At 49.4% G+C, this 10,173-nt stretch overlaps 1 protein-coding gene across 1 annotated transcript in view; it reads left to right on the top strand.

Moving 5' to 3' along the window:
- The first annotated feature begins 520 nt into the window (after nucleotides 1-520).
- LOC105945081 (zinc finger protein 585A-like) overlaps nucleotides 521-10,173 on the top strand; it is a 42,696-nt gene continuing 33,043 nt past the window's right edge. Inside the window, exons 1-2 of the mRNA XM_045139641.1 lie at nucleotides 521-653; nucleotides 4,512-4,601. Coding sequence (XP_044995576.1) covers nucleotides 4,599-4,601 — 3 coding nt within the window. The 5' untranslated portion in view covers nucleotides 521-653; nucleotides 4,512-4,598. The remainder of the gene's footprint in view (nucleotides 654-4,511; nucleotides 4,602-10,173) is intronic.

Here is a 10,173-nt window from a genome sequence, read left to right as displayed (position 1 = left end):
AAGCTTTGCCTTAACAGCATTGAAAGCTGATTTTTTTATATTGTGCGTTTTAGTTTTTTTAAAATTTTATTTGCAAGGAGAGAGAGAGAGGCATACAAGAGTGTATGGACAGCCAGGCATGGTGGCACACACCTTTAATCCCAGCACTTGGAGAGAGAGATTGGGCGCGCCAGGGTTTCCAGCCACTGCAAAGGAACTCCAGAAGCGTGAGCCCCCTTGTGCATCTGGCTGAAGTGGGTCCTGTGGAACCGAGTCTCGAACTGGGGTCCTTAGAATTCACAGGCAAGCGCTTAACCAGCCTTTTCTCTTTATTTTAATTTTTAATTTTTTTTTTTGCCGATGTCTCATATAGCCCAGCTGGCTGTGAACCTCTGATCTTCCTTTCTCAGAGCAGTGAACAGCCCCTTGTGGCTACCAGGTTGCAAGGCTTCATCTGCCCTGCGCTTCTTTCCGTCCCCTGTCAGTCATGGCCTGAGGGGCGGGGCTTGAAGCGTTGGCCAATCAGACGCGCAGGCCGGGCCGGGCGGGCTTCCGCTGTCCCGGGCCTTTGTCGCGGGTCGGCCACCTTGGGTCTGCGCCCGGCCGTGTTCTTACCTGGATTCGGGGCTTTGGGTCCTGGGCTCGGTGGCCTGGGCCACAGGGCTGCCGCCACGGTGAGTGTGACGTCCGACGGGGCCGTGAATGTGCAGGAGGCGGAGAGGCGCGGCGGCCTCGGCTCCCGGGCTCCGCTTCCGACCGCAGCCCGGCGCTCGGTCCGCGCTTCCCCGCGCTCGCGCCGGCTCCTGGTGCTGCGTGGCGGCGCGGGGCGGCTCCGGGCTCCGGCGACCTCCGGGCGGGGGACCCGTCCCACGCTGCAGCGCTCTCGGTGGCTGTGCCTTGGAGCGCGTGCGGACCGTGAGCCTGGGAGGGAAGCCTTCGCCCCGAGCCTGCACCGCGCACGGGCCCAGGCCTGCAGCCCGCTGCCCGGCACACCCGGAGCCCTTGGCGGGTCACGGTGCCACCGGGAGAAGACCTCCTGGGTTGCTGTTCTTTTGGAGGGGCTGCCCGGCGCCTAGGCTGTGGTGGTGTTGGGCGGGGAGAGGGGGACACTGGCCTCCGATTCCTGTCCATGGGTCCTGGAGGACAGTGGGAAACGGAGCAGCTAGAATGTGTGGCTTTCCTGGTGCCCTGCACCTGGCTGAGTTATTAAAGGGACTTTCGTCACCAGGTGGAGGATGGCCACTGCACTCTGGGCCTCGCTGGGTGGCTGACCATCACACACCCGGGTTTTCTGACACCAGAAATTCAGCATCAGTGCTCTCAGGACCAACGCGCCTCCCATGTTCTCCCTGAGCCTCTGGTTGTGTGTGTCTACTCGTCCCTCACCTGATCTTTGAGTTCGTTTTCTGTGGATCTTCGTGATTATCTGTGTTACTGTAGAACTCCAGGCCTGTGAGCGGCACCCCCATGGTCTCTGTAATCCCTGGTTCATGTTTTCCTAGTGTAGCTCTGTTTCTCACTGCCATCTCTTCCAAGGATGCACTACTTTGAGGCACTAGGGTCACGCAGATGTGAATAATCCAGATACCATGCACTTCCTTAGTGGGTGACATTGAGTCCCTGGGTGTGGACATTACCTTGGGACTCACTTTGATCAGTTCCAGGCAGTGGCGAGTTGCTGATGTGTCTCTCCCACTGGAGTCTTCAGAACACAAGGTGGATTCTGTGAAATCAGCATAGGATCCAGGTGGGAAGATCCTGAGAGACATGGAGACTTAGTAAGATACCTCAGTAGGCCACAGTTAGCGCTCAAGGCCCGGGGCTGGGGTTTGGGGTTAAATTCACTCTCTCCCATACCTGAACAGGTCCCGCTGGCTCCAGACAGGATTTAGAAGCACAGCATCTGGGGTGGCAGGGCAGCAGCATTCTCTTCCAGGCCTTTCCCTGGAGCACAGGCCCTAACTTAGGGACTTTCCTGGTTTTCCCTGTGGACGGGAGTGTTCCTGGGGTTGACTCCTTCATGAGTGATAGAGGTCAGGGAGGACGGCTTTGGATACTCAGTGGCAGAGGAAGGAGGCCCAGACCGAAAGGCCCTCCAGGGGGCAGAGATCCCTTGCTGGCTCTCCCTGGCACTGTATATTTGTCTCTCCATTCTTTCCCGATTTTCTTTCTCTTTCTTGTTTTTTCAGGCAATGTCACACTCTACTGTGAAGATGGACCTGAACTCGCTGTAAAGCAAAGGCTTGCCTGATGCTTACAGCAATCCTCTGACCTCTGTCTTCCAAGCACTGAGATTTCTACACATGAGCCACCTATCTTCAGCTATGTGTCTTTTTAAAAATTGTTTTCTTCATCTTATCAGTCTGTGTCTCTCTGCCTTCTGTGGCCTGTGTGTAAGACAGTAAAAACCACTGTGTAGCTCTGGTTTGGGGAGGTATTCTTTCCTGACTGAGACCCCACCCAGGTAGATGGTTAACACTTGAGGCAGAATACCAGTTGCAGCTATGCTCAGAGGTCTCGCTTCTTCCTGCCTCCTTCCATCTCTCTCTGGGTCTTCTGCCATCAGTTCTCTGTTAAGGTGAAACGGGGGAGGGGGCCAAAACTGGGCGGAGTCTTACTTCACCAAAGGCATGTGTATGCAGATTAATTCCCGCCACTCAGAAGACTAAGGCAGGAGGTAGGGGACCACAAGTTCCAGAGCAGTCTGGTCTGCAGAGCTATTTCGAGGTCAAACTTGGGTACCTAGTGGCACCCTGTCTGAAATAAACACAAACCAGAAGTGTGAATGTCAGTGACGGAGCATGGGACTGCTGTGACCTGTGCCTCACGTTCATTCCCAGTCACCTCTCAGTGGCACCACAGGGCAGCCAATTCCTGCCCCTGACTCAGGTTTTTCCTTTTCTAAAAGGAGGAATGTTGCTCCCTGCTGGCTATAGCATGGCAAGAGTGGAAATTTGCTTGGGGTACAACAGAGCTCCTTTGAGGTCCACCAGCCCTCCTGGGACCATAAAACCTAGGATAGCAGTGGGATATAGAGCTTAGCTTTCTGTGGAGTAAAGGACTCTGAGGCCAGGGACCAGGGACTTGGTGGGTGTTTCCCTTACTGCCTGCCAGCATGGGAAAAAAATTTTCCCATGGCTGTATGTTCACTATGTCCCTACGGCTTTAAAATGGATGGCAGAAGCATGAGCTCCTGGTGTTCCCCAATCTCTGAGGATGGATGAGGGGCTAAAGGGTCTGGAAGGAGGATCTGTGTGAGGATGACAAGCCTTATGGGTGTGAAGGAAGAAGTCGAGGCCAGAGAGAAGCAGTGAGGGTTTGAAGGAGAGACTTCAGGGAATGTGTTCTAAGGGAAGACGAGGCTGGAGGCCAGATCTCAGAAAGGAGGGTGGTTTAAGGACTTCTGAGGGGTCAAGTCATGGACTATAGGCAAAGTGAGGAGACCAGACATGGGGAAAATAAACAGGATATGGGAGGAGAAAGGAGCCCTCACTCTGGGGTCTGCTGCTTATGAGTTGCAAGTCAAGAATTCCAGTGCAGTGGGCTGGAGAGATGGCTTAGCGGTTAAGCGCTCTCCTGTGAAGCCTAAGGACCCCGGTTCGACGCTCGGTTCCTCAGGTCCCACGTTAGCCAGATGCACAAGGGGGCGCACGCGTCTGGAGTTTGTTTGCAGAGGCTGGAAGCCCTGGCGCGCACATTTTCTTCCTCTATCTGTCTTTCTCTCTGTGTCTGTCGCTCTCAAATTAATAAATAAAAATTAAAAAAAAATCTTTTTTAAAAAAAAAAGAATTCCAGTGCAGGTAGCAATATTTTATGCGATGGTTATTTATGTATATTGAACCATCCCTGCATCTCTGGGATAAAGCCTACTTGGTCAGGGTGAATGATCTTTCTGATATATTCTTGTATTCTGTTTGCCAATATTTTGTTGAGAATTTTTACATCTATGTTCATGAGGAAGATTGATCTGTAATTTTCTTTTTTTGTTCTATCTTTGCTTGGTTTTGGTATCAGGGTGATGAAGGCCTCATAGAAGGAGTTTGGTAGAATTCCTTCTTTTTCTATTTCCTGGAAAAGCTTAAGAAGCAATGGTGTTAGCTCTTCCTTAAAGGTCTGGAGGTTCAGGAGTGATGAATGGGCAACCAATAGAGCCCTAGCTCCAAGTGAGTGGTGAGCCAGAGAGAGGGCTAATAGGTCTGGGCTAGTGGCTGGCTCCAGAAGAGGCCATCTGTGGTGTAGCCAATCACAACGTCTGTATTGGACTTAAATTGTAGGAAAGAGACACTCCATCCAAGTAGGGGCTCAGGTTGTCCATGGAAAAACACAGGTTTAGGGATCACCTTTAGGCGAGAAGTAGGAAGTCAGATCATTCTTTAATCAGTAGCAAAGTGGAGATTTCATGAACAGAATTAAGGCCATTCCTGCCTTTAATTTAAGGGCACAGTCACTCTACCTACCTCAACAATGATAACAATTTATGTTTAACGCCAGAACATATATGACCTTGATGTGTGACTTTGTTAATTTTCCAGATGGAAACTTGAACTTTTCCAGAATTCTCTCTAAAACTTTGCTGCTGTGGGATCAAGAGAGGACACGTTATACCCCAGGATCTAGAAATGGTGAGTTTGTGCCTGACTTCATAAGATAAACGGTAACACCCTATAGCCATGGTTCAGTGACTCCCCATTGCCTGCGTCCCTTGGTTCCCGAGTTCTGTTACCCAGAACTCCCAGCCCTGTCATCTCCTGGAAGCCTCATGTCTGATATACAGGTTATTGCAACATTGAGCCTGTGTAATTGAACACCTGCAGGATTTTATATCTGTTCCTGAGTCATCAGGTTTCTTTTTAGCTCTCAGCTGCTCAGAACTTTGTCTCTTGACTCTTATGATCTTGGGTGATGCCCACCTGCTACTAACCAACAGGAAGCTGTTCACCGTTCTGTGAGGAGCTTGTCATGAGTTAAAGGCATGTTGTGGCTGTCAGGCAGAGGTGTAGGAGAGCTTCAGAGTGGCCGCACGCTGTGGAAGCTGTATTACTGATCTGGATGCAAAGGAGCTTGGGCCTCCTGCCCATGGTTTGTGCCGAGAGGTAGTGTCTGGTCATGGCGTGTAGGAGATGGAGGCCACAGCATGAAGCAGTAATGTGGGTGGTTTGGGAAGTTGGTTTCACCAGGTACCCCTCAGCAGTGAACAGAAGAAGCCGCTCATCCTGTCTGATCATAGCCGAACACTTCCTAAGGGCAGCCGTTCTTCTCTGTGCAGCCCCGCAGGGAGGTACATCTGTGACTGAGGCTGCAGCTCACTGTGAAGCTTTGTGGGTCCTGGGTTTACATCTTAGGCTGTTACCTCTGAGCCTTCAGTGTTTCTCAGTCCGAGTGAGTCTCTGTGACTTTCAATGTCTTAATCCAGGTATGTGTGTGCAACTTCTCTTTGTCCTGTCAGTGGCCTGTCTCCAAGTTTTCTGTGTCTCTCACTGCCTGATCCTTAGGATCCTTCCCTACAGGTCCTGGGCTTACTAGATCACCGGCTGGAATTAGGATTCCGACTTCCTGGCTGGGTGACCATGATTAGGCAGTTTCCCTCTCTGAGCCACTGACGCATGTGTCTGTGTTACCTTGGTCTCTGAAGTGACTGCGTCCCTCTTGGATGATAACTCAGGATGCAGGATTGCAGGAACAGCTGTGTGCCCCCATCTCCTTCCACCTCTGTCTGTATGTCCTCTTCAGTGCCCTGCTAGGGTAAATGGGGAAGAGGCCTATCCCTTGTTTCAAATCTCCCCTCCACCCCAGGCAGTATAAGCTTGTATTCCTATTTAATGAAGAGGCTTAGACAGGAGGAATTTTCTTTACTCCTTTTGCTTTGAAAAATGAAAAGGGGGCTGGAGAGATGGCTTAGCAGTTAAGGCTTTTGCCTGTGAAGCCTACGGACCCTGGTTTGAGGCTTGATTCTCCAGGATCCACATTAACCAGATGCACAAGGGGGTGCACGTGTCTGGAGTTTGTTTGCAGTGGCCGGAGGCTCTGCTGTGCCCATTCTGTCTCTCTATCGGCCTCTTTCTCTCTCTCTGTCTATTGCTTTCAAATAAATAAAAATAAGCAAAAAATTAAAAAATTAAAAGGGGTCTGTAGAGATGGCTTAGCGGTTAAGCATTTGCCTATACAACCTAAGGACCCAGGTTCTGTCCCCCAGAACCCACGTTAATCATATGCACAAGGGGGTGCACATGTCTTGAGTTCGGTTGCAGTGGCCGGAGGCCCTGGCATGCCCACATTCTCTCTCCCTCTCCCTTTTTCTCTGTGAAATAAATAAATATAAAATATTTTTAAAAAATGAAAAGGAAATTTTAAAATAGTGAAGTCATAATTTATAGTGTTGGTGGGACAGGAGTGCTAGGTTGACAGTATAAGGGAAGAAAGGGAAACAGCCAACAGGGGCAGTTCTGTGGAGAGGGGATTGAGAATGAAGTATAATGTCACATACATGTGTCACAGTTTAATTCCTTTGTTCACTTGATCAGGTCAGGAATTAAGGGACACGCCTCTTGGCTGGTCCTCATATGGCCAGTTGTTCAAGTGACAGCCTGTATAAAAAGAAGCTCCAGAGAAACAGGGCCTTTGATCTGGCTGCCTTGCCACTCGCTGGTGCCTGCGTCTACCCTGTTGCTGCTTTGCATGGACATCTGCACGCAGCTTCCTCAGCCTTCCAGCATGGACTGAAGACCAGCAGTTCCCGGGAATCCTCTAGGCCTCCAGTGCCAGACTGGAACTGCTGAGGCATCCAGCCTCATGCACTGAGCAGCCAGAGTTCTCAGACTCTTCTGTCTGCAGAAAGTACCTGGTGGGCTGCCCAGCTTGTAGCCTGTTAGCCAATACATTGCATTTTACATCATGTATGGTTATCAGTTTATGGGGGCCTGGGGCGGAATGTGGTGGATTGATTCAGGTGTCCCCCATAAACTTAGGTATTCTGAATGTAAGTCTCCTCAGCTGATAGCAATCAAAAATTAAAGTCTCTTGGAGGTGGTGTATTGTTCTGGACTAGCTTATGGGTATTATAGCTAGTTTCCCCCTGCCAGTGTTTGGCACACTCTCCTGTTCCTGTTGTCCACCTTATATGGGCCAGGGTTTGATGTCCACCCTCTGCTCATGCCATTGTTTTCCCTGCCATCCTGGAGCCTCCCCTTGGGCCTGTAAACCAAAGTAAACCTCCTCCCCCCCTCCTCCGCCAATCTCCATTAGCTGGGAACCCAGTATTCAGAATAACCTAAGTTTATGGGGGACACCTGAATCAACCCACTACATTCCGCCCCTTGCCCTCATAAACTGATAACCATACACGATGTAAAATGCAATGCGTTTATCCAACTTTAAAAGTCCTCATAGTTTTTACCAATTCCAATGATGTTCATATATTCCCATAATCCAAGATCTTTTTTTTTGTGAGGGCAGGGGAGTTAAGGTAGGGTCTCACTGTAGCCCAGGCTGACCTGGAATTCACTATGTAGTCTCAGGGTGGTCTTGAACTCACGGCAGTTCTCCTACCTCTGCCTCCTGAGTGCTGGGATTAAAGGCCTGTGTCACCACACCCCGCTTAATTCAATGTCTTTTAACTGAGCTATAATACCAAAAAATTCCCCCAAATTCCCAATATGGCACAGAATAAGCATTCACACTGCAAAAAATGGCATTGGGTGTAGCAAAGAAATATTCAACCAAAACAAGATTTAAATAGGGCAAATATCAAAATCTAGCTGTAAGTCCAAAAACAATAGTGGGTGACAAATCTCCAAATTCGATAATTCTAACCAGCAACAAGTCTGTGGAGTTTCAATTCCCTCCCTTCAGCTAGGCTACTCACAGCCCTGGAAAACTTCATCCAGGCTGGCAGCTCTCCTTTGCAGCCATCTTGTGGTCCCAGCATCTCCACTGGGTCTCCATTGCGATCCACAGTTCATCCTCATGGCCCCATAGGGTTTCCATGCAGGCATCCAGCAAACCTGCTTCACACTGCCATGGCCCTTTCCAAAACATGACCATATTGCAAACTGAATGACCCTCTTTTTCCTGCATTTCTTATACTCCACAATACCAGATAGGGTGCCAATTTGTTAACCCACAGGGAAATAAAGCACACTTTGAAGAACAGGGCACTCCTTGAGCACTCAGGCCCCTTCAAAAGAGTCTGCATTCTTCCTGTTACCCCTGTGCAGGTCAATTGGCCCAATTTCAAAGGTTGTAATCTCTCATTTGGAGCTGAGCAGGCAGCAGTTCACCCAAAGATAATTTTTTTTCCCCCTGTGGTATATCCCTCTGTTCACACCAGTTCATTTCTACACAAAGCAACCTTGCTCAAATTCTCAGGATATGGGCATAAGAGCAAGCTTCTCACTAACTGCTAGCCCAGTCCAAGCAATGGTCTTTCTCACCCTAATAAGCCAAACCTTACAGTCATAGTTATTATTGCATTCAGGCCTTTCCACACTGGACAGAACAGTCCATCAAGCTGTACTTACAGCACTGTAAGGCATCTCTTAGGCCAAGGTTTCAAATCCTTCCACGTTCCTCTTGAAAATCAGCTCCAAAAGGCCAGTGTCACACAGTCAGGTGTCAGCAGCCATCCCACTCCTGGTACCACTTTACTGTTGCAGTCAGGTTTGCATTGCTGGCAGAAATCACCCAACCAAGAGCAGCTTGTGGGAAAAAGATTTATTTTGGCTTACAGGCTACAGGGGAAGCCTCACGATGGCAGGGAAAAGGATGGCATGAGCAGAGGGTGAACATCACCCCCTGGCCCACATAAGGTGGACAACAGGAACAGGAGAGTGTGCCAAACAATGCCATGGGGAAACTGTCGATATACACATAAACATGCCTCCAACAATACAGTATCTTCAGGAGGCTTTAATTTCCAATTGCCATCAGCTGGGAGACTAGCATTCAGAACACCTAAGTTTATGGGGGACACCTGAATCAAACCACCACACCCTTATAACATATATTCATTCTGTTAATCCTGTACCTCTATAAATCTCTGACTAGTATTAATTGTGGTACCAGGACTGGTACTAAAGAAACAGAATTTTAAGGATGAATTTTCCATGTGGGCCCAGTGTTAACTATGTCTGTATGTTCAACTGTAATGCTCCTGAAGACCCTCTGCCTCAGCTTGCTAAAGAAGGGGATTCATATCTATTGACCACTATCCTGAAGACGTGCCCACTTTTCTCTCTCCATCTTTGTTAACTGTCTGTGTCTTCAGTGGTCTGTCATTGAACGTGGGAATGAATCCTGAGCTAGGAAGTAACTTTGGCTGGCTAGGGCCCCACTCTTTTGGAAGGTAAATTTGGGATGAAGGATTCCAGGAGCAGCTGTTCACAAAGGCTTCATCCCCTCAAGACTCCTCCTCTCTCAGGTCTTCCCCCAGTACTCTGTTAATTTAAGTAGGCGGTGTGGCCTAGACCTGCGTTCACATCTCTCTTTCAAGCCAGTCATGCTGGTGGATGCCTATCATCCACCTTCTGATGAGGGTTATCAAGGAAGAAGGTTGCATGTTCCAGAACAGCCTGGGTTACATAGTGTGTTCTCAGCCAGCCTGATGAACTTAGTTAGACTCTGTATCAAGTAAAAAGTGAGTGAGTGATGTTCGGTGGTCGTACCTGTGATTAGCATGGACCGAGCCCTCATCTCCATTCCCATTCACCTTCTCTCTGTGTGATCTCAGAGAATCCAGGTCCTCTCTGGAGACCCACTTGGTTCTTCTGAAGAATGGAGGATGGCATTTCCTGCTGGGCAGTGGGGTGGACAAAGCAAGGCAAGAATGATTGCCTTGGATTGGCCCATCTCCTGTCACTTCTGTGACCATCAAGACAAGGAGAAGAAGGTAGTGTGATGCTTGGTTCAAAGTATGAAACGGGATGCTGACTTCAGGAGGGCAGGGCTTAATCCTGCACTGGCTACCACGAATGGTCAGGCAGTGCAGTGCCTTGGCTATCACAAGATCCAGAAAGCTTTGTGCAGAGGGTCCTTAATAGTATGTGAGAGAACAGTTGTCACAGGTTCCTAGCCTCTGAGGATAGATGGTGGACTAACTGGTCTGTGAGAGGAGAAGCTATGCCAGGATTACAGACAGGTGAGAAGGAAACAAGGCATGGTGTGAGGGAGGATGTGAGCGCCTTTTGGATGTGGCCATTG

The sequence above is a fragment of the Jaculus jaculus genome, chromosome 23 (genome assembly GCF_020740685.1).
Source record: "Jaculus jaculus isolate mJacJac1 chromosome 23, mJacJac1.mat.Y.cur, whole genome shotgun sequence".
NCBI lineage: Eukaryota > Metazoa > Chordata > Mammalia > Rodentia > Dipodidae > Jaculus > Jaculus jaculus.
The sequence above is the reverse complement of the archived record's forward strand: the minus strand, read 5'-3'. Positions and strand labels throughout refer to the sequence as shown.